This window comes from Cordyceps militaris (genome assembly GCF_000225605.1).
Source record: "Cordyceps militaris CM01 unplaced genomic scaffold CCM_S00003, whole genome shotgun sequence".
Classification (NCBI taxonomy): Eukaryota; Fungi; Ascomycota; class Sordariomycetes; order Hypocreales; family Cordycipitaceae; genus Cordyceps; species Cordyceps militaris.
This window is the reverse complement of record NW_006271971.1, coordinates 658,791-679,821: the sequence shown is the minus strand read 5'-3', so window position 1 is coordinate 679,821 and position 21,031 is coordinate 658,791. Positions and strand designations below refer to the sequence as shown.

General features: G+C 54.2%; 9 protein-coding genes across 9 annotated transcripts; 7 read left to right on the top strand and 2 right to left on the bottom strand.

Annotated features, from left to right (window-relative positions):
* Positions 1-303: 303 nt before the first annotated feature.
* On the bottom strand, positions 304-700 carry CCM_03830 (uncharacterized protein; the record flags this gene model as incomplete). The annotated part of the gene is made up of 2 exons (XM_006668978.1): positions 304-348; positions 389-700. The coding sequence occupies 2 exons, from the start codon at positions 698-700 to the stop codon at positions 304-306; spliced, it is 357 nt and encodes a 118-aa protein (XP_006669041.1).
* A 784-nt stretch (positions 701-1,484) lies between these two features.
* Positions 1,485-5,510, top strand: CCM_03829 (uncharacterized protein; the record flags this gene model as incomplete). Its single annotated transcript, XM_006668977.1, has 3 exons — positions 1,485-1,537; positions 1,595-1,672; positions 4,415-5,510. 3 exons carry the CDS (start codon positions 1,485-1,487, stop codon positions 5,508-5,510), a joined length of 1,227 nt encoding a protein of 408 aa, XP_006669040.1.
* Positions 5,511-6,443: 933 nt separating this feature from the next.
* On the bottom strand, positions 6,444-7,859 carry CCM_03828 (26S protease regulatory subunit 6B; the record flags this gene model as incomplete). The annotated part of the gene is made up of 3 exons (XM_006668976.1): positions 6,444-7,392; positions 7,464-7,562; positions 7,609-7,859. 3 exons carry the CDS (start codon positions 7,857-7,859, stop codon positions 6,444-6,446), a joined length of 1,299 nt encoding a protein of 432 aa, XP_006669039.1.
* A 1,236-nt stretch (positions 7,860-9,095) lies between these two features.
* On the top strand, positions 9,096-10,767 carry CCM_03827 (MFS transporter; the record flags this gene model as incomplete). The annotated part of the gene is made up of 4 exons (XM_006668975.1): positions 9,096-9,293; positions 9,356-9,850; positions 9,899-10,560; positions 10,623-10,767. The coding sequence occupies 4 exons, from the start codon at positions 9,096-9,098 to the stop codon at positions 10,765-10,767; spliced, it is 1,500 nt and encodes a 499-aa protein (XP_006669038.1).
* A 1,100-nt stretch (positions 10,768-11,867) lies between these two features.
* On the top strand, positions 11,868-13,501 carry CCM_03826 (alkaline phosphatase, putative; the record flags this gene model as incomplete). The annotated part of the gene is made up of 3 exons (XM_006668974.1): positions 11,868-12,089; positions 12,144-12,243; positions 12,288-13,501. 3 exons carry the CDS (start codon positions 11,868-11,870, stop codon positions 13,499-13,501), a joined length of 1,536 nt encoding a protein of 511 aa, XP_006669037.1.
* Positions 13,502-14,320: 819 nt separating this feature from the next.
* Positions 14,321-14,725, top strand: CCM_03825 (uncharacterized protein; the record flags this gene model as incomplete). Its single annotated transcript, XM_006668973.1, has 1 exon — positions 14,321-14,725. One exon carries the CDS (start codon positions 14,321-14,323, stop codon positions 14,723-14,725), a length of 405 nt encoding a protein of 134 aa, XP_006669036.1.
* Positions 14,726-14,795: 70 nt separating this feature from the next.
* On the top strand, positions 14,796-15,420 carry CCM_03824 (uncharacterized protein; the record flags this gene model as incomplete). The annotated part of the gene is made up of 4 exons (XM_006668972.1): positions 14,796-14,964; positions 15,084-15,151; positions 15,204-15,246; positions 15,305-15,420. 4 exons carry the CDS (start codon positions 14,796-14,798, stop codon positions 15,418-15,420), a joined length of 396 nt encoding a protein of 131 aa, XP_006669035.1.
* Positions 15,421-15,658: 238 nt separating this feature from the next.
* CCM_03823 (uncharacterized protein) lies at positions 15,659-16,808 on the top strand (the record flags this gene model as incomplete). The annotated part of the gene is made up of 4 exons (XM_006668971.1): positions 15,659-15,672; positions 16,255-16,456; positions 16,487-16,532; positions 16,678-16,808. 4 exons carry the CDS (start codon positions 15,659-15,661, stop codon positions 16,806-16,808), a joined length of 393 nt encoding a protein of 130 aa, XP_006669034.1.
* A 1,868-nt stretch (positions 16,809-18,676) lies between these two features.
* On the top strand, positions 18,677-20,037 carry CCM_03822 (protein kinase domain-containing protein; the record flags this gene model as incomplete). The annotated part of the gene is made up of 2 exons (XM_006668970.1): positions 18,677-19,208; positions 19,268-20,037. 2 exons carry the CDS (start codon positions 18,677-18,679, stop codon positions 20,035-20,037), a joined length of 1,302 nt encoding a protein of 433 aa, XP_006669033.1.
* Between the last annotated feature and the right edge of the window lie 994 nt (positions 20,038-21,031).

Here is a 21,031-nt window from a genome sequence, read left to right as displayed (position 1 = left end):
GCCCTCTTCGCCTAAGTCTTCTTGGTGAAAGAGGGCAGACCAATTGGATCTCGACGACCATTATCTAGAACCCGTACATTATCAGCATCACTCTCTCCAGGCCAAGCAAGTATGCGTACCCAGCCACGAGACAGATGGCACCTGACTCAACAAACACAGACTATTCACTGGCTGACTTGTGCACGCTTGCCTGTCTGGCTTCAACCTCAAAGGTTCTCCTTCAAGGAATGTAGTTTTATCTGAAACCCTTTGACAGTTGATGTATTCTTTTCATGGGAGTACACATTCAAACTTGCCTCGGTCCTATCCGCCCAAACTAATGCAGGAGTTCGAGGGGGTGGGGTTTATCTATAACAATGAATTCTAAAGCTAGCAGTCTATGAATAACGGTTGGTATGTGTGAGAATTGGCGCTTGCGTGTGATGCTTTGATCAAAGGGCCAGTCTAAGCGCCCCCAAAATAGAAGGTTCGAGGTTCCGTTTTTTGGAGATGCACGAGTCAAATGGTCCGCAGACCAGACAAGACCGGGATCCAGACGTTCCAGCGTTCCAGAAGCATGGCTTGACAGCACCAAAGCTAGCCTGAAGCAGCAGGACAAGTGGAAAGAGGCAACTTGGAGAGATGGCGTTTCTTTAGCGTCCGACGGTGGCTCGTTTGGTGCTGGGCGGGTTTGGCCGCCTGGCATGTCACTGTTGCTCATGGGGGGGGGGGGAGAGCGTCAGGGATTGCATGGAGGAACCGGGTTGTTGGATGTCGAAGCGAGGAATGGGGAACCAATCAATAGGGTATGAATTGCTCGGTAATACAAGACGTTCGATTTGATCGGTAAAGACCGCGCCCCCTCTCTTGCGGTATTAATATGGTGCGGAGAGGCAGTTGTGACTTGTTTGCTTTCTGGTTTCAACAGCGATTTGGCTGGTGCAGCTTTGTTGCAGGGGGGGGGGGGAGCCGACGTGCCCCCCCTGGTCCGCGCCGCTCCATAAGGTGGGGAGGGAATGGAAGGGGTTTGCGCTCATGGAACAATGGATGGAATTCTATTTTATCTTTTTATGCCGCCGCGACCCCTTTGTGCCGAAGGCCGCCGACTCGTTACACTTGGTTCGTTGAGTTGGTTTGATCGGGGGGCGCTGGGCGAGTAATACACAGGGTTGGTTTCTAGGTAGCGCAAGTGGAAGAACGTTGAGCGAGTCGTGAGACAGGTGGAGTGAACCTTTTTTCCTTTTTCTCATCTCATTCTTTCCCTTTTTCTTGTTAGAGATGATAGTTACGAATTAGTGTCAAGATAATTCCAGTTTTCCGGTTGCGATTACAATTAGTTACAATTGCAATTACAATTCCAGAAACATGCCAATGCCCTGGGTACTAACATTCTCCAGCGGACCCCTGCTGTAACCGGTACAGGTGGCAGATGCGAGGGGCTCCAGACTTCTTTTTGTTGTGCCAGTAGTTATGTAATATTACTAGTTACTTGAGGAATCGTATCCATGTTTTCCAGAACCACTTATAAGCATCTATTATACCAAAAGATGCCTTTTTTGTTATAATAGGACAGGATAGTAACAAGACCCCTCTTGAACACAGGTGCCAGGAACAGTGGGCTCCAGGTGGCTCCGGCGCTCTTTAGCGGCTCTTCTATAGGGGCACTTGGAGCCATTGCGTGCCCCATCACCAGGTAGGTACTAACCGTACCGGCGACCCGTGCAGGTACCTCGCCAGCTTGTTGCGGGCCTCGAGGTACATATGCCAGCTCCGTCGGCTTTCGGTGTCTCGCCTTTTTTTTTCGTCTTTGTTCGCTTTCGGCCTGCGTTTGCATCTCGTCTTTCCAGCTTCACCTTTTTCTTCCATTCTTGCCATCTCGCGGGGGCCAGCTGTCCCTCTAATTCCATCACGCCCGCCATCAATTCCCAGCACCGTCGCATCAGTCATTCGCTCGCCAATCGCATCCATCTCCTCATCGGCAAAAGCACAACCCCCCCGGTTACGTTTGCGTCTCACGAATCAACCACCCACCCTTACCTTATTCCATTCCATTTATTCCAGAACTTGTTCGTGGTCCGTGTCATCATTGAACAGCTGATTATTGTCTCGTGTTTTTTTCGTCGAAATATATCTCTCTTCTCTATCCTTGTTGGCTCGGAACCACCTGCCAACCCTGGCTTCTTCTACCCTTGCGCGCGCGTCTTTTTACTGGTAGCCTCTCGTTTCTTCCCCTGCTTTCTCGGACGCAACCCTGGCACGCGGCTGCTGCCCCGGGCCTGCCTGTCTGAGCTTGGCAGTGGTTGGATTGAATTTGGGACTGTTGACTGGCGACCTTGCCCTGTTTTGCATCGCCCCGGCCCTGCATGACGGACCTCTGCGGCGCGCCCATCGGAGAAACAGGCTATTGCTAATAATATTGTAGCCAAGCAGCGGGGAAACGCCAAAGCAGCGACAAAGGCGATTCGTCGTACCTCGCTGAGTCTCTTGCATGACGTCCGACCTCCCCGATTGATCCTCTCTCTTTGCGCCAATATTTCTCACTTTCTTCCTCCCGATCCTTCCTTTCACTTCCCAGTCGCAGTCCTGGCACTAGCATCCCGTACCTTGTACTTGCCAGGTCGCCTCCTTCAACGGCCCCCCAATCAACCAACGCCGTCGGCAACAGCTAATATCAGCTCCTGCTTGGTATTATTCTTGCTACAGACCACCCTTGTCGGCATTCCAGCGCCGGACCGCCGAACGATCATTTTATACGCCGCCTCCTCGCCACCCCCGAATCTCTTGCCTTTGTTCCACGCCCGTCGCCGCTGCCCGTCGCCCGTCGCCACACTTTTACCCTTAATTTTCGTGTCTGTCTGGACCTCCTTTGCTTACATTCACTCCCGATCTGTTGGCTGGTTCTGCAGTTGGCCCTTTGCAATTTTACACGTGCCCACGAAACTCGCACCACTTACGACACGACTACCCGCGCCCACCGCACCACCATTGCTGACGTTATTCCTCGGTACACATCCGGCCGCTGCCTGCCTTTGGCCCTTTTTGCATCTCTGCGCGCGCGCGGGTTGGCAAACACCAGCAAACCCTATTCTCCTCGGACGCGAGCACCGGCCAGCTCGCCCTCTACTCTCGTTTCTTTGCCCCGCGACAGCCGACTTGCCACTACGCCATCAACCAGCCTGACTTGTTACGAGCATCGTCATCTGCGCTGTTGTGTAACTCAACCCAGCCCTATTCTTCTTCGGCACTCGCCTCTTCTGACGCACTTCCGTCGCATCCACCCGTTCATATCCAGAAATGACCTATATTGTAAGTTGACCTGCATTACCAGTATGCCACTCTCTTTCCCTGTCCTGTGCCCATGGGGCAAACCCCTCTGCGACCTCTGTCCTTTGCTGCGGCTTCCCGAATCTCAAACGCTGTGCGCCGTCGTCGTCCTACCCAAGTGCCCAAGGCGCCGATGGGACACAAGATTTCGCCGCCGCGGCCACCATCAAACACCATGATGGCACCTCCACAGCGCACTCACGCTTCTGTGCGACGCGCTATTTCAGCCCCAACCTCACGTATCATGGCTGCAGCTACCTGCATGTCGTCTCTGCTAGCTGGCCTCGGAGCTGTTGCTGGCTGGCTCCTTCAGCCCTTTTTGCGGCCCGCCTTGCATGGAAACCTGGCACAGAGAAAACAGCCCCTGCGAAGCACAAGGCAGTCGGCTGGCTTCAACGGCCTTTTGTTTTGTCTTCCGTCACTCCTTCGACACCCTTCACACCCTCTTTCATCCCGCCTGCATACCATATACTGCTTTCTTAGCAAACCCGTCTTACACCGCACACCGCTTCCTTGTCAACGTCTTGGTTGATCCCCTCTGGTCCTTGCGCCCAACACACACCCCGTACCGCGGTCCCTCTCGTCTTGCCTCATATTTCTATCCACTCGGGCCTTCTGCCACACCTTTGTCCAGCTCGCCGCGCGATTCGTCGGCCCATTCACCAGCGCCATCGCTGCCGCCTCTTCCACCTCCGTGTAATCCGGGGCTTCATATATTACCTTGGCTGCTCTGTTGATCCCGACCTCTCTCGCTTCTGCTTGTCATTCATTATCATGTTCAAATTCATTTTCTACCACCTCCTTTACACACCTTTTCTTGATACACATCGCTTGTACTCTGTCAGCTAATGTCCAATATCCAGCTCTGTCTCGCCCACTACTGTGACCATCATGGACCAACTCCGCTCATGGTCACGGAAGGGCTCCAAGCGGCATGCACCGCCTGTTTCGAGGAACCTCTCAAGAGCAACGGCCCCCCTCGCTCTAACCCCGCGGGCAACTCGCAAGATGCCAAAGGCCCTCGCAGCGGGTCAATAGTTGCCTTTGAACACGAGGGAAAGCCTCGTCGTTCTGCCATGCGCTCACCTTCAGCCAACTCGCCTTCCTCTAGCCCGGTCCTGGAAACACCTCCAGAAAGTCCGCGCTCAGTTTACCAAAACTCCGGGCGCGAATCCAACTTTAGACGCACCTACGACGAGACCGTTACTCGGAAGCAAGGCCCTTGTGATAACTGCGCCATGACGCTTCCTCGCCGACAAAACTCTCCCAAGGCCCCCAGCGACAACACGCCGACGCTGCGGACGCGGGCACCAGCTGAGCGAGTCTACGGTTCGCCAGGCCGCGCAGGATCTCCCCGTTCCCAGTGCTCTAGTGACACGGATGGGGATCGGGATCTGCCGCGACGCCCTCGTGCGCGTACTTCTGCGCAGCCCGGCAGCTCCCGCACCACCTCGTGCTCCAGCAATTCGACAACCTCGGACCGAGCTTCCTCCCATGTGCACTACATTGACTACACCTCGACACATGAGCCAGTCCTAGGCCACTCATTTTCTCTTATCCGCGCGTCCTGCCTAAGGGCGCTCTCCTTCGAGACCTTGCCGCGCGCACCCGCCACATCGATTCCCATCCTGCCACCGCCTAACAGCGCCCCGGCCTTTGTCACGACTCAAAGTGCGGGCTCCGCTGCCACTGGCGGGCCTATTTTCTTCGGTGATGCTGTAGCTGGTTATACAACTGCCTACATTTTCCGCATTCCAGACGTGCATGCTCGTGGGCACAAGCGCGTCTATGCTTTCTTGGCCCTCAGCACACACAAGGAGCGACTGGCCATGAAGACGTACACGGTCATCTCCAACGCTTTTCGTGACCTGGCTGGATGGATTCAGCAGCTGGTCGAGGCCGAAGCTGAGCGTGTGGCCGACCCCTTGACCACTGGCAGCGCCAGCGGTAGTCTGGGCTCCGCGGATGTGTCCCCTGCACCCCCCAGCCAATCTGCCTTTGACTCTTCCGCGGCCGTGGACCGCAGTGCGAGTAGTTTTCTCACCGGCGGCAGCGGCTTCACTCGGCGAATGGGCGGTAGTGGCAGCGCTTCGGCACTCAAGGCGCGTGGCCTGGCGGAGCTGGCTGGCCAGCCCGACATTTTTATCGAGTTGCATAAGCGCTTTGTCCAGCTTTTGTTTGAAATCGGTGTCGCGCTCAACTCTTGATTTTCATCCTTTTGCTTTTTCCAGCATGGCAAAGGCGTCATTCTGGCATTTCTCTCGCTGCGGCAGTCTGGAACTGCGAGCAGCTAATTACGATAATACTGACGGAGAGCATGTAATGCCCGTACTATGTTTCAGCCTGGACGTCAGGGTTTGTTTTATACGAATTTTATCTCTTTGTCGTGACAACAATGTTGGATTGACTCGGGTCCGGTATATTTTTATGATGTGGAGGATTGGCTTTTGTGGCATGATAGAATGGATAGCACACGCTATGGATATGATATACCAAAAACGGGTTCTTGTTTTTTGTAGGACTCTTGAAAAAGTACTGGATATGTCCCAAGTTTGGACACGATTAGAATATACATGTCATTATATTTCACGTTTGAACCTTGTTCCCCCAGCATGTAGAAACCGGGCTCCAGATGTGGTGTCGAGGCCACTTACACGCACTCCTTGTGTTGTTTGGGGAACTCCCCGGGACGCCCGTGTGGGTGTGTTGCCGTGGATCCGTGCCGCTGTGCCCCCCCCCCCCCCCACTCCTCAGCCTCCCCGCCTCCTTCTCGGGCAGAATGTTGGACCGCATCAGCAAAGCAGTAAAGAGGGATGTGTGGGTAGTTTTTCTTTTTTTCGGGGGGAGCTGCTGAACTCTGCAGGGAGGATGATAGACGAGGGCTGTGGCCAGCCCGCTCCGGTGGGTGAAGGAAGGGGTGGGCTGACGCATAATCTCGAGACGGTGGCGTCCGTCTGTTAGACGAGCCGAAGCTGCGCTGAGGATGTAGATGAGTGTCAGAGGAGCGTCGTGCACACAGCGGTATCCCCAGAGAACGCCCAAATCGTCTAAATTGTGTGAATTTTTACACTAGGTTGATATGGATACAAATCTCCCATCCCCATTCACCTCTCTCGCTTCTCCCTCGCGCCGCATTACGCTTATTTGTAAAAGTCAAACTTGTTGTCCTCGCTCGTGCCCTTGACCTGGCTCGAGTACGCGTCTTCCAAGTCGGTCTGGATGATGTTGTAGCGGTTCTTGCGGACGGCGCGCAGACCGGCCTCCTGCATGATGGCGGCGATGATGGCGCCCGACAGCGGGTCGTTGCGGACGATGAGGCTGTCGAGGTCAACCTCGGGGGCGAGGCTCATCTTGCTGGCAATGGTGGAGAAGATGAGGCGGCGCTCGCGGCGGTCGCGTAGCGAAGGAAATTCAATTTTGCGATCGAGACGACCGGGGCGCAGCAGGGCCGGGTCGAGCGTGTCGGCGCGGTTCGTCGCCATAATGACCTTGACGTTGGACGTCTGGTCAAAGCCGTCCATCTGGTTGAGCAGCTCGAGCAGGATACGCTGCACCTCGCGATCGGCGCCCGTCTGGGCGTCGAAACGCTTCGTAGCAATGGCGTCAATCTCGTCGATGAAGATGATGGACGGCGAGTTCTCGCGGGCCATGCGGAACACGTCGCGCACCATGCGCGGGCCCTCGCCGAGGTACTTCTGCACGAACTCGGAGCCGACGACGCGGATGAAGCTCGCCGTTGTCGAGTTGGCGACGGCCTTGACGAGCATCGTCTTGCCGGTGCCAGGAGGGCCGTAGAGGAGCACGCCGCGCGGCGGGTCGATACCAATCTGCTTGTACAGATCAAAGTGCGTCAGGGGCAGCTCGACGGCCTCGCGAATCTCCTGCTTCTGCATGTCCAGGCCACCCACGTCGGCGTACGTCACGTCGGGCTTCTCGTCAGCGCCCAGCATGGCAATGGAGGAATCGGCCTCGGGCGGCAGGATGTCGACCAGGGCGTTGGAGTGTCTGTGGAGGGCGACCGAGGAGGACGGCTTGAGCTGTTCGCGGTCGAGGGTCGACAGGATACGGACAACGTAGTTGTTACCTGTGCTGGACTGCACGATTCCAGTGCTGGCTTTGTTAGCAGACTGTGCTGGAGAGCTGGAAAGCCGCAAACGTACTTTTGGTCAATGGCCTCCATGAATTGGCCGATGACTAGTGGTACACTCTGGATTCTCTTAATCTCTTCCTGGGCGCGGACAAGCTCACGCTTTAGGCTCCTGCGAATGGTTAGAAATGGCGCGCCGCGGAATGATGTCGCCGCACAAACCTTTGCTCATCTTTGATGTATTCTTCCTGTAGCTGAATGTATCTGCCTCCTCGTCAGCACGTTGCCACCAGACCCGCGACAAACGGGCGACATACTCTAATTGTCGCTGGAGTTTCTTCAATGTGGCGTAATCATCCCCGCCTTCGCTCGACAGGCCTTCGAAGTGGTCAATGGTCGGGATAACCGATGGCGCCGCCTTTTTGTGAGCCGGCGCGTAGTTGGCGGTCTCGACGGCGACGTCGCCCATCGTGACAGGTACGCTTGACGGTGGGTGTTGCGGGGATGTTGGGGTTCTTTTTGCGGTTGGCGAGGTGTCAACTGAACGATGAAAGCGCGCGGTGAGGCGCCGGTGAAACAGCTAGTCGAGTTGAAATGGATTGGAGATGGCCAAGTCTGCGGATTGCGTTCCCAACGGCAAGCTCGCTTGCTAGGCGTCCAAGAGCTAACGCAGCGTCGCGGCAACCTGGGCTGACTAAGACGGTCACGTGCAGCACCGTTCGCGAGCGGAGCAGCCAAGTCAGGTACAAAGTTCTTTGCAACTTCTCGCGCTTCAATCGGGGTTACATCTTTCTTCAACGAGAAAGGCCGACTTCACTGGAGAGATATTTTCAGGCTATTGTTACTCTACAGTTACTCTACAATTAAACACATTTTTTTTATTCCGCAGCAACATCTTCTGTTACAGGTTAGCGAAACAACTACGCAGTCACTAGCGGGACAAAATAACCCGCCGGTTAGGAAAACTAAATAACCTCTTCCTTATTCTTACTATTTTCTTACTATTCATTAACTTCTTTCTCTGCTTTCACTCATTTTGATTCCCCTCATTCTTGTCCTAGTTTAACCTTCTTAATAATAGAGTGTAGACGTATGTGTCCGGCCCTTTTTTTGTCACATGCATGGGCATGTCATGCCGTGATCCACCCGTCACTCAGACTTCGCAACTACACCAGCCAATCTGAAACAAGCACGCAGAGTCCGACTCGGGCTTTTAACATTTTCGGCATTTTCTCTTTTTGCGGCTCACCATTCGCCAGCACCAACAAAACGTGGCAAGACGACAAACTACCGTCCTAGATGCCGGTCGATCACGCTAACCTTGGTGGCGGGAGCTATCGGTGAACTAGTTGTCTTGACTCCCAAATCTAGGATCTGAGACGCCTGTTGGCCCGCTGCCACCCCATGTTTTAATAAAAAGTCGTGGGATGCCCGTCCCAAAAGTTGACAGAAGCTGATTGCAAATATATCTCATATCTCGTTTGCTGCCACGACCCGCCCCCGACAGCCACATCGAAATGTCCGCGGGGAAAACCTGGGGTTGCAATAGCCGGTGGGTTGGCTAGTTAGGGGGGGGGGATATAATAAGCGTCCCCAACACGTTACGTCGCATTGAAACCGCTCCTTGTGGTTTCTTATCTCTTCCCAAGACTTTTCCATTCACGGCCCCGCGCAGGCCGTTTCTGAGCATCTCAAACTTGCAACGATGACGAGCGATTCCTCAAACAATGCCAGCAAGGCGGAGGAGGCGCACGGCACGCATGCGCACGTCCAGGAATTCGGGCATGGCAAGAATTTGTCCGCCGCGCACTCAAAGTTCCTCATGGAGCGATATGGCACCGTTGATCTCGAGCCGTTGCCCGATCCCACCTTGGCCGACCCTCTGAACTGGCCTCAGAGCAAGGTATGAACCTCTTGTCTCAATGGGTGGACTAACCGAATTGCTCACATTGTTCTTCGGCCTAGAAACTCATCAACCTCGCGCTCGTGTCCTTTCACACCGGCATCTGCTCCTTTACCGCGTCTTCCGTCATCCCCGCGTTCGGCGACATCGCCACCCGCCTCGGCGTCACCATCCAAGCTGCGTCGTATATGACGTCGCTGCAAATCGTCATCTTCGGCGGCGCGCCGTTTCTCTGGAACCCGCTCGCGCGCCGCTACGGCCGGCTGCCCATCTTTGTTCTCAGCCTGTTCGGCAGTGTCGCCTGCAATATTGGCTGCGCCCGCAGCCGCACGTACGGCGAGCTGGCGGCCTGCCGCGCCCTCGGCGCCTTCTTCATCTCCCCGGCCGCGGCCCTGGGCAGCGGCACCGTTCAGGAAATGTTCTTTGCCGGGGAGCGCGCGCGCTACATGGGCATTTGGACGCTCATGTTTACGTTCGGCGTGCCCTTTGCGCCGTTTCTCTTTGGCTTTGCCGTCGAAAGGGCCGGCTATGAGTGGATCTTCTGGACGTTGGCCATTGTGAGTTGAACCATTTCAAGAGGTCATCATGTGCTGACCGTTGTGTAGACCAATGTGGTACAATTCGTCGGGTACATGGCCCTCGGGTCCGAGACGATATATATCCGCGGCAACGGCGACGCGGCCACGCCTGTGCCACGCCGCCTAGCTCTCCGCCGCATCGACCCGGCGCCGTTCTCCGCGCTCGAGTTCGTGTACCCCTTTGTCTACGCCGCACGCTGGCGCGTCGCTATCCCTGCCATCGCGTACGCCATGGTCTTCCTCCTCTGCAACGTCGTCACGTCGGTCGAGATCCCGCAGCTCTTTGCCGAAAATTTCCACTTTGGCGCGCAGGCACTCGGCCTGCAGTTCCTCGCGCTCATCGTCGGAAGCCTCGCCGGCGAGGGGCTTGCCAGCGTCGCCTCGTCATGGTGGATGGCTCCACGCGGACCTGATAACGAGCGGCCACCGCCCGAGCGCCGCCTCTGGCTCAGTCACGTCGGATACTCGTGGTGCCTCGCCGGTATCGTCGTGTTCCTCGTGCTGAGCGCGCAGCTGAGCGTGTACAACGTGAGCCCCGTCATTGGCGCGGGCATCGCCGCCGCGGGCAACCAGGTCGTCACGACCGTCATGGTCAACTACGCCGTCGATTGCTACCCCGAGGACGCGGCGAGCGTGGGCGTTTTTGTCGCGTTTGTCCGACAGACTTTGGGCTTCATCGGTCCCTTTTGGTAGGTCACAGTCCCTCACCAATCCTTCATCGTATGTGGCATTCTGCTAACGTTGGACGTAGGTTTCCGCAGTTGTTTGCCGCGACAGGTGCTGTAAGCGCAGCCGTAGCTGTTGGCCTGCTCATTGCTGTGAGCATCGTGCCAACAATTGTGCTGCAAGTCGCAAGCCGCAAGTACAGTCTCAAACCCCGCGAGGACGGCAGCTAGTGTGAGAGAGAGATGACGATATTAGATAGATTTGGAATTCTAGTAGCAAAGAAATGGAAAGTCTTTCCGAACTGTTCGCTTTCGCACGGCACACGCCAGTTTTCCTAGTTGCGCCAAGCCAGACGTGCAGGAGTGCACGGTGCCAAGATGCAGGTCATCTTGGCAGGTAGTAAAAGGCTCATTGCATGAGTCAGAAGAGGAAGGTGCAGAGATAGGACACATGAAAAGAGAGAACATGAGTCTATTGAAGGTGAGTACACAAATCTATTGAAGGGAAGAGCACAAGTTTATAGAAGGGGATAACCCAAGGTATGGCGGCGAGGGTTCAACCTTGTCCTGCAGCTTCGGTGAGCGGTTTTTCTGTGTGCCTTGTTGGCCGATCTAATACGCCACAAGAATTAGAGTTGGCCGCATTTCCGAGAGACATCGTCTGCCTGGTGAAGTTGCCTCAAAGTTGCCTAGAAAACCCGCTTCTCTTGATATGACATCGCCTCACGAATCGTTGTCCAGCGACAACCCATCATCCTTGGATCCCGCCTCCACAACTACCCAGCACCAACGATCACGCATCAATAAGCAACGAGGTAAAAAATCCTTTCATCTTATAGCCATCGCGCCTTTACTCCGCTCGCGGGTTTTTGCCTCCACTTTCCGGCCGGCCCCTCCGCCCAAAACTTTATTTCCCCATGTTTTCCCCCCATCACCACCCAACAACCCACTCACCACTTATACAGAGAAACCCCCCACCATATTCTCCCCAATAGTTGTCCGCGCCATGCCTAGCAGCCGTCCGGTGCTGCTCCCGGCAAGGCGCCGCTGCACGACTTAGGGTTTGCTTGCCATCCTGCGACGGACCGTGCGTGTTCGTGCGAGGTGTCTAGGCTCGCCAAGGCTGCAACTTATCACGCGGTCGTAGTAAGCGACGACCGGCCACAAAGCAACGGCGCCGAGATGGACTTGAAAACTACAAGAGGAGCGCTACTTTTCCCCTCTTTGAGTTTTCTTCCGTCTTCTTTCTGCAAGTGGTCTTTTTGGACTTGGCACAGAGTACATCGCGGCACAACTTGAATTTCCTCTTCCCTGGTGCATAAAAGCTCATCATGCTGTATCGTCTGTCCTCGGTCGTCGCCGCCGGCACTTTAATGCTGCTCGGCTCCGTGGGCGGGGCCACGTGCGTGCCGCGCGCGCGCAGCTTCATCTACGTGGTGCCCGACGGCTACGGGCCTGTGTCGCAGACCATGGCGCGGGACTATGAGAGCATCACGACGGGCAAGAGCACACTGGGCCGGCCCAACTCGGCGCAGATTGGCGTCGACAAGATGGTACGTCATTGTGAATGGGCAGGACGACGACAGTGTGCTAACAAGGTGATGTAGCTTATCGGTACAGTCCGCACGCAAGCCTCAGACAACATCGTGACCGACTCGGCGGCGTCTGCTACGGCATTTGCCTGCGGTATCAAAACTTACAATGGAGGTATGTTACTACGAATGAATTCCTGTTCTCAAAGCTGACGGCAGATTTAGCGGTTGGTGTCGACGACGACGGCCACCCCGTTGCTTCTGTGCTGGAAGCGGCGCACCTCAGCGGCTTCAAGACGGGCCTGGTTGCGACGTCACGCATCACGCACGCGACGCCGGCGGGCTACAGCTCGCACGTGCTGAACCGTGACTCGGAGAATGAGATTGCTGCGCAGCAGATAGGTCACGCACACTCGTTTGGCGCGTACGTGGACCTATTGCTCGGCGGCGGACGGCGGCATTACCTGCCGAGCAAGGCCGGCGGGCTGCGCACCGACGGCGTGGACCTCGTGGCGTGGGCCAAGGGCGAGGGCTACAATTATGCGGCAGACCGGGCAGCCTTTGACGGTGCCGCCGTCGGTGGTAAGCTACCACTGCCATTTCTCGGACTGTTTGCCGGCAGCCACATGGCGTACGAGCTGGACCGCGATGACCAAAAGGAGCCATCGCTACTGGACATGACCAAGGTGGCACTGGCGTCGCTCGAGGACGCCTCCAAAGGCGCGCAGCAGGGTTATTTCGTCATGATTGAGGCGTCGCGGATCGACCACGCAGGCCACTCCAACGACGCGCCGGGTCATATCCACGATATCCTCATGTACAACAACGTCATGACCTATCTGCAAGAGTACGTCGCCGCACATCCGGACACCCAGCTGCTATCGGCCGCCGACCATGAGTGCGGCGGACTGACGCTGCCCGGGCAGTGGGATCCGCAGCCGCTCGCCGCGGCCACGCGCACCAGCGAGCACCTCGTCGGACTGCTCGCCGGATACAAGGGTGACGACCAGCGCGGCTATTTCCGGACGGAGCTGCTCCCACAGTATGGGCTGGCGGGCGCGACGGACGGCGTGGTGGATGGGCTGCTGGCCACGTATAAGAAGAGCGGCAGCACCGCGCTGATTGTGGCCATGGGCAACGAGCTCTCGCGCAAGGCCGGCATCAACTGGTCGACGACGGGCCACACGGGAGTCGACGTCAACCTGTATGGTGCGGCAAAGGCGCAGGGCAGCATGGCGGCGCTGATTGGCGGCAATAGGGATAATACGGAGCTCCCGCGGTACGTGGAAAAGGCGCTGGGCGTGAGCATGACCAATGCCACGGCACAGCTCAGGGCCACGGAGGCGGCCGGCAGATGGAAGGTGCAGCGCAGGGAGGACCTAGCGGCGATTAAGAGGGCAGCCAACCTGGCAGCGTGGAATCATATGCCCTAGACGGTTGTCGTGAGGTGCTTTGGGGTTTGTTGATTCGGGTTTGTTGATTCGGGTTTGTTGTGCGGCTGTGCATGGTGTTTTGTGGTCGTTTGTCAAGCAATCGGAGTGACGTGTGACGTGATTTGGTAGAGAGTGTTGGGGTGGGGACAGTCGAAGTTGGGACGACACTGGTTGGCTGTCAGATCTAGCATAAACTAAAAAGATGGGATATGGAGAAAGGAAATTGTATGCTATCAAAAATTGACGCTCAATTTTATGCAACCGGCATTTTCAACATGAAATGACAATGGCCTGGCCTAGTCATGACAGCCACTGACGAGCTAGCCTCCACAGTGGTCCGGACCACTTCGTAGTGGCACCTGTATCAAGCTTGAGGACCCGATCAGGCCAGCGCCAAGTGGGGTGGTAACAGTCCGCGTTTCGATAAGCCAGGTATCAATTATATGCGGCTATGCGGTAATTGGTACTTGTATTTTCATCGCGGAGGCTTGGGCGGTGGGGGGCAAGACCGGACCTCCAACGGCTCCTCTTTGCGGCGGTCCTGTGACTCTACGGAGCATTCGAGGATGTCTTAGGTTTTTGATGACAGATGTATGTACCCCGAAAGACGTCTGTCCCTTGAAGGATTGGGGGAAGCTGTGCATCGGAAGCTGATACCTTGGGCATCTATAGCTATAAATAACAGATTGAATATCGCTACTATATTTTGAAGTGCAACCCTGCGTGTCGCATCCTCAGGCAGTCACTGGCCTCTCCGAGCTGCATGACTGCCTGAAGCCACCCAACAGCCACCCAAAGCCACCCTGCTTGCGCTGTACAATGTACCAGGTACGGCCAGCGAAGTTGGAGTCCTCTTCCAAACTTGTAGCTGCTAGTAGGTACCTCTCGGCACCTACCTCCGTTTTTTCCTCTTTCCCCTCCCACCACGTCTCAATTTCTCGTCCTCTGGTCTTCTTCTTCACCATCAATCTCGCCATCTTCTCCATCTCCTCCTTTGTGCTTCCGCTGCCAAATCCCGCCTCTCCCTCGATCGTCCTCGGCACTGCAGCCCTCACATCCAACTACCGTGCAACCACCCACCATCACCTGAGTCCGTGTCTGCGACTGTGCTGGGGGATCCCTGGTCCACCACCTCAACTCGCTGCGGGGCTCACACTGTGTCCGTCACACACCACCAACCTACCTAGGCGCCCCGTCAACTCTTCACCTTCAACAAACTTGTAACTCTTTGGCAAAACATTCGTTTTTTGCCTCGTTTTCGACTTTTCCACCTGCTCGTTACTTGACAGCCAAAATGTCTTCGTCCATCACCATTCCCACTCGTCGTTCCAACGATGGCCTCTGCACGCCCAAGGCCATGTCCAGCTCCTCTGACAGCTCATACTCGGATTCCCCGTCATCCGCTGCATCCACTCCGTCATCGGCTACCAAGGCGCTTCACGCCCGTCGACCAAGTCTGCTTAGTATGTTTGCATTTTCCATCCTGGCATCGTTTTCAGCATCCTCTCTGGTTACTTTTTTGTTCCATTTTTTTGGCTCTATTTCTTATCTCAACAACGTCCTGTTCGCTGACTCGTTCTAGGCTCCGCCCTCTCCGTGGAGAAGACGACCGTCATCAACATCGGCAACCCTGATGGTCCTCCCCGTCTTGTATGTTTCTTTGCCTGTGCTCTGAGGGACCCTTCATACTGATAGCTTCCAGATCACTTATCTCTCCTCCAGCCAAGGCTTCGACTGGAATCCCGGTACGTTGCCTGGGCTCCCGATTTCTCCCGCACACCGCTAACAAACAACCGTGTATAGAAATCTTTCTCCCATCCTACCTCGATTGCGACTACGTGCCCCTCGAGAACCGACGAGAGCCCGTCCACGAGATCCGCCTCAGCGAGGAGGAGCTGCGTAACATGCTGCCCTCATAAATACCCGATTGCGAACGCCGCCAGCCCGTCTCGACCGGGCCGCCCAGTGTGAACAATCACAACCCAGCCCGCGTGTGTTTTCGTAAATTGCAGCCTTCTGTTTATTATACGGCTCGGTTGTTGGCGTAACGGATGGGCGCGTCTTTTATTTTCTGTGTGACCCGGCTGACGGGACTTTTTTCGCCACGACCGCTACGATACACCACTGCTTTTGACAGGCGCTCAGCGGGCTTCCGCCATGTGCACCCCGCAGTAACCTAGGCTTTATTATCTTGGAGTTGACGGAAAGTGCTTATTGTTTGTTTATCTTTGTCGTTCCCCTTACTTTACAGAACTGGCCCTATGGCCCGGAATAATCACCACTCAGGGTGCGGAGCGTCTGGAGTTTTGTTTCTGGCAACTATATACTGTTGAATTCTACACTATCGATGACACGCTACTGTTCCTCTTGCCCTTTTGCATTGTAATTATACATCGTTACAATTGTGAGAATGAGTGCTGCCTGCCGATCAGGATCCATCCCGACGCTAGTCCCGCCGCATCAAAGTGAGACGTCGTGGCATTTGGGCACGGATGCATCCTATTATTACCACTGCCACTGAACAGTGCACACCCACCGGGGAGGCAAAAAAAAAGGCCGGACAGGTCAGTTTACACTGGTTATAGTAAAAAGGGTTCTAGTAAGAAGAAATTGAAGCAGAAAAACATTAAAGGTAAGAAGGATATGAGGGATAACAAAGATGGGGGGATGATAAAGATAAGACGGATACGCTAAGGCGGATAAGAATATAATAAATAGAATTAAAGAGTAACTAAGAAAATACACCCTCCAAGGACGGGCTTGTGTTTCAACCTGATCATCATCAGGCTTGCGACAACCCCTTGGTGGCCACTCTGGCACTTCTTGCATACCCTGGTCTCCATCGAATCGGATCCCGATGGCGCTTGTCGGCGCTCTCCACTGTGGATTCTCGTGGCTGTCGGCGAGGAATTGCAGTCATTTCATGATGACAAAAAGACCAAAAAAACAAAGATGGTATTTAATAATAACAACAGTAATTCGTAGGTGGTGGCTAACTGGAATGGTAGCTCGGGCAAGTCTCGCACCGACGGTAAGTCGGCCATAGATCGGACACCTAAATGAAGCCCCGAGACAAATAAAAAGTAATTTATCCGTACATGCGAACAATGCAGGGGATGTATCCTAGATTTAGAATCTGCCCTTTTTGGCCAAAAGAGAATGCCGAGATTAGACAGGGCCGATCCCTCGTCAAGCAAAAGACGTCTGCCGAGGCAAGATCTGGTACATGATGCTGGAGTACAATCTCCCGCAGCCCTGTGAGCTTTATCCTCAAGTTGCTTACTGGTCCTGCTACCACCACTTATAAACCATATCCAACTATCGCGATTTTCCAGAACAGAGAGTTAGGCGGTGTCGAATTTACAGCGGAATATATTTTTACACGGAGTATGGGAATTAATATCATTTCCCCTTTGTCTAGGGTTTTTTCCCATAACATGGAAGAGAAGAAATAATATACTTTGTAGAATTGTTATGTGGCCGGCCATGCCCAGAAGCATGCCATCTCAAACTCTAATACATAGCCCTTATTCGACGCTAGACAACAAGGCTGCGCATTCGCGGAACCCGCAACCATCATTTCGCCCGTCGTCCACTTGTCTACGCAATGAGCACCCGTTCCAGCATCGATTCCGCCGACTCCTCCGGCTTCTTCCTTCCGCAGGGCGGCGGCACTGAAGACCGCCCCGGTGGCTTCGACCCCGTGCAACTTCGGCTCCATCCTTGACAGCGGCCGCTACCCGTGTCGTGCACAATGCTCGCAGCATCGTGAAGTCTTTATTGTGATTTAAGTGGGGACCTGGGCGCGCACAATCAGCTAGTATTAAAGAAGGCTAGGTAGTAATTTTCCCCCAACATGGCATGAAATTGCTCCGTTCCGCTAACGGATCAATGCTTTTATTTCTATATTAAATGAGTATAAGGGCAACTGGGTAGCTTGGCATAAGCACCACGAGGCAGCTGAATATGTTATGAATTGGAACCTAGATGATGAAACGCGGCCGTATGGGGAGCAGCGTGAGGATATTACCTTAGAGACAGACTCGGCCGTGGGCTACATTGCGAGATGCTATGGCCAGGACAGGCCGGAGTACAAGGATAGTCTGACGGTGCAGGTAAAGCCAACTGCTAGCGAGGAATTTGTGACGATATATGACTACGTGTCTGGTATGTTGACTTTTTGAGTTTATCTCTTGATCTAAGGCTAATGATTCCTTTAGTGGTGCATCCATGGTTACTAAGTCTCCGTGAGGATATTATACAACTTATGACTATTGGGAGCGACGGCACGAATATATCACTCGGGTCTGCGCGTGCTGAGGACTGGAAGATTTCGGTACGGTCCAATGTATGGCATGATATTTTGACGCATAAGCAGTGGCTTAGCAATCATACTAAACCTGTGCCGTTGGATGATGCTAGGCGACAGAAACTCCAAGTAGCAGGCACGTCTAGAGATTGGACTCGGCCAGATGTAAAATAGTCAATTTGCACCCGCAACACCTATTTCGGGTTTTATGATCTTGATATATATTATCTACTTTTATAAGTACTACTTTCTTTAAAAGAAATACTTATAGAAAGATAGATTAAGGAGGGTATAGTTACTATATAGAGCCTTAACTCTAAATTTAGGTATGTACGCTATGTTTTCAGTTATTAATTAGCGGATTAAGGTTATTAAATATCCCAACCCTTTAAATACCTACTTAGTAATAGTAATATGAGGCTATATAATTATACTAGTCGGATCTATTACTAACTATAAGTAAAGGATAGTTAATATAAAGGAGTCGGGCTTAAGCCTACTCTGGGTTAGGCCTGGCCTAAGGCCGCTATGGGCACGCTATGGGTGCGCCCCCTTTTATACCAGAGAGTAAATACTATTATAACGCCTATTATACCCTAGCCGGTCCTTAACAGTTTTAATATATTTTCTTTTCTTAACTCCTCTATATAAAATTACTCTTATTTATAACTAGTTATCTAATAACCTTATTGGCCTGCTTATATAATGATAAAGAGTCTTTCTTTATATTCCACCTGGATAACTTCACGATCACATCAATCATGAGGTTTCTTTGGAGCCGCGCTGGTGCGTGCGCCAAACGGGCAACTAGCTGCCATCTACGAATAGCCTGTCAGCGTCGACCGTATTTTCAAAGCTCCGATGCCATGACCGACAATACCAGTCGACAGCCCAAGGCTGTTCACACTCCTGAGATCTACATTCGGGAGATGGATCTGGAAGAATTCGAGGGCTACACCATCGGCGGCTACCATCCGATCGTTATTGGAGACACTTTCCAAAAAGGTCGATACAAGATTGCCCACAAGCTTGGGTATGGGGGCTATTCTACAATTTGGCTCGCCCGAGACAATACGTTGGATCGCTATGTCTCGCTGAAGGTCTTGATCGCGACCGAATCGCCACAAAATACAGAATCAAATATCATTCGGAAACTTCAGAGCGTTGACACATTGCACCCAGGGCAGCAGTTCATCCCTCATTTATTAGATGAATTCTCTATCGACGGCCCAAACGGACGACACACCTGTCTTGTACAAGAAGCGGCCAGAGGCAGCATCGCTGCATCTAAAGACGACTCCATAAACCTCATGTTTCCGACCGAGACGGCGAGGTCCATTGCAGCTCAGCTGATAATGGGTGTGGCGTATTTGCACTCACTGGGCATATGCCACGGAGGTAGGCTTAGCACTCAAACTCTTCACTGTGCGTCCCCTACCATGGCTCACTGAATCTAGACTTGCATCTGCGAAATATCTTATTTCGCGATCCGCACATCAGCCAACTCAACCCCGACCTGCTCTCTGAGAGGTTCCCTTTGGACAAAGTCCCTATTCACCGAGTCGATGGCGGTGCTGCCGAACCTCATGCGCCACCATACGCCGTCTATCCACTGCACATGAAAACGGCCGCCGATAAACTAGAGGACCCCATCATCGCCATCTCCGACTACGGAACATCCTTTGTTCTAGCCGCGGAGCGCTCCCCCGAACTGCACACACCACCGCTCTTCCTGCCCCCAGAAGACTTTTTCCAAGAGCCCATCACGTTGGCGGCGGATGTGTGGACACTGGGCGTGAACTTGTACGAAATTATGGGCGAGCGGCCGCTCTTTGAAACTTTTAGCTGCGACCGAGACGACATCATCGCAGACATGATCAGCACACTGGGCCAGCCACCGGCGCGTTGGTGGGACAAGTGGGAAAATCGACCCGAGTTTTTCCAGCCAGATGGCTCCTGGAGACGCAACCTCGAAAGAATCATGACGCCCGTTTTCCGACCCTTGCAGCAACGCATGTGGGACATGGGACGTGGCATGACACCCGAGACTTGTGAATGGGACGTGGAAGGAGGCGAAATGCAGGCCTTGGAAGACCTGATAAGAAGCATGCTGGCATTCGAGCCTGCAAAACGCCCTACGGCTGAGCAACTGATACAATCGGAGTACATGGTCAAGTGGGCGATGCCCGCTTGGGAGCGGCAACTAGAGAGAACCAGAAACGCTTAGTGGCAACAGAATTGTACATGTGTTGCTTAGTTTACAGTATACCTTGAAACAAGCTAGCTCATGTCGCAGTGTCATGCTTCCATATTTCAGCCTCTCCGGCTGGTCTCGAAGACTGGCCCTTGCAAACAAAATCCAGCTCATTCGCAGTACATGCCTCGCCGAATGGTATGGTAGAGGGATCAATACCGTCGTACTCCATGATGGGTGGAAAGGAGCCTGCTCCGATCTTGCATGTACTCGCATATCAGCCTTTTCATTTTTCTTATTTTCAATTTCCAATATGTAATTAAGTGGTTACCCTTTCTCCCTTCTCCTCGTTAATTATTTTCGCACATGTCTTTCATCCCATCTCTCCAGGTCCTCCCCTCACCCACTTTCACTACCACCCACAACAACCCCACCATGTCTTCAAACCATTCTTCCCCAAGTAAACAGAGAAACGCGGGTCCCGCACCCGCGCAACTCTCCCACATCCTTCACAACCAACCCAAACAAACCCCCTTCCTGGCCAACATGACTGTATAGCAGCCCACCAACCTCGCCCACTTCTGACCGCCCCATGGACGACAGCGAGGACGGCCAGCGCCGCATCGAGCTCGCCTCCGACAAGGACTTTGCCTTTCTCATCGCCAACGTGCGCGCCGCCGCGGCCGAGCACCTACACGCCGCCTTTCCGCTCCAAAGCAGCTCTGACGAGGACTCTCTGCGCAACGAAATCGAAGCCATTGTCGACTCTGTCCGTTTCCTCTCTCCCCCCCCCCGCCTCCCCCCCCCTCACTGACACATCGCCTAGTACATTGACCGCACCTTTTCCCTCGCCGCGCCCAACCTGTCCATCAACGGGCTTCCCGTCGCCCCCGCCGACTTTTTCCCGACGACGACGCGCAGCAGCGGCCGCAAGTCCTCGCTCCCGCCGCCAGCCCTCGCGGATACCGCCGTCGCGTACGAGCCGTACGACGCCGCCAAGCGGCAGCGCGTCGCCGAGCTCGTCTCC